This window comes from Aphanomyces astaci, assembly GCF_000520075.1.
Source record: "Aphanomyces astaci strain APO3 unplaced genomic scaffold supercont1.20, whole genome shotgun sequence".
NCBI lineage: Eukaryota > Oomycota > Saprolegniomycetes > Saprolegniales > Verrucalvaceae > Aphanomyces > Aphanomyces astaci.
The window spans coordinates 295,264-296,696 of record NW_009798283.1 but is presented as its reverse complement, the minus strand read 5'-3'; the positions used below and the strand labels follow the sequence as shown (position 1 = coordinate 296,696).

Below are 1,433 nucleotides of genomic sequence, written 5' to 3'. Positions count from 1 at the left end.
TGTCGTCGGTGTCGGCGATACGATGATCAACGATTCAAGGTCGCTAGAGTTCGTTGTGGCCGTGATATCGTTGGCCAAGGTAAAGTTGCCAGTGCTGGTAGGATCACTAGCCGTCACGTCCACTTCAGACACAACCGCCCCGCCAGTCGACCCGACCAAGAGTTCGCCGCTGCCTCCTGCGATCGTCGAAGGGGTCGACACGGGGGCAATCGTCGTGGACGACGACGACACGCCACTGGCTTGGGACGCATCGGCGGTCTCAGTGGACGTGGCTACGATGACCCCGATGGCGGTACCCACGACCACAAGGGCGGCGGCGAAGACGATCAGGATCTTCTTGCGCTTTCCTTGCAGGAATGACGCTTCGTACTCGTCCGTGTCCTTGTCAGCCATCGACCGTGACGGCACCCAGTCCGTTTCGCGCCAAACGGACATGGCCGTGGGCGGCACGGGCGTGACGGCGTCGTCGGCTGTCGTCGTAGTGGTCATAAGTGTAAGTTACCGTGAGGCAAACGTAGAAATGCTTCGGCAGCACCATGCCGCCATGTAAAAACCACCACACCTACTATGGTGTGTAACAACAGGCCACGATCGGCTTAAGTGCGGTTGGGTTCATGTGGCGACCGAAACCTTTATTTGACCAACTAATTTGAGACATCCGTACAGAACCGAGAGGTAGAAATGCTCGTGTGTTCACAACAACGATACACTTTTGATTGAGGTGTTTGATATCGTAGTCTATATGTAGCATCATGCAGATTCTGTGTTCTTTAAAGGTGCAAATTGCCGTCGACATTTGGTGCCGTACTCGATAGTTGGTCAAGATAAATTGCCTGTAATTTGTTGTTTTTACAGAAACTCCATTCTATATTTGACGGATTAAATTGCGCAGGTGCATTGTTGCATACTAGTACACAGAACTACAGTAGTTCTACTGTAGTTCTACGTAGTACAAAAACGTCGCCGTTTTGGTGAACAGCCAATCCACGTCGATGATTGAAGCTTGGCTAATTTGGATTGGCTGGTGATAGTTCAGGTTCAACTAAACACATACTGGCTTTTTGCCGAGATTGGCTGCTGCTTGCTGTCACAGAACATGTGTGAGGTAAGGAAGGACAAAAGGAAGCCAAGCGGCCTGTAGATGTTCGTACAAAGACTCAGATTTCCACGCCCACTGCACGCGGAAATACTTTACGTCGGGATTGAGCATGACTGTACATCGCATCGATGCGTTGACGTCGACATGTTCTTCTGTTGGACTTCTCTCAAGTACAGTACAGTACTACTCTAGGGATGTTTGTTGGTGTTACTAATAACTACTACTATTAGTACTAACGTAAACGGCCAATTCTTGCCCTCTTTCAGTTTTCTATGTCAAATATTTTAATTATACCCAATCAAGTACCTACCCGGCACTGAATCAGCCGTGATTG

General features: G+C 49.5%; 1 protein-coding gene across 1 annotated transcript; it reads right to left on the bottom strand.

Annotated features, from left to right (window-relative positions):
• Positions 1-43: 43 nt before the first annotated feature.
• Positions 44-489, bottom strand: H257_08769 (hypothetical protein; the record flags this gene model as incomplete). Its single annotated transcript, XM_009834808.1, has 2 exons — positions 44-94; positions 118-489. The coding sequence occupies 2 exons, from the start codon at positions 487-489 to the stop codon at positions 44-46; spliced, it is 423 nt and encodes a 140-aa protein (XP_009833110.1).
• Between the last annotated feature and the right edge of the window lie 944 nt (positions 490-1,433).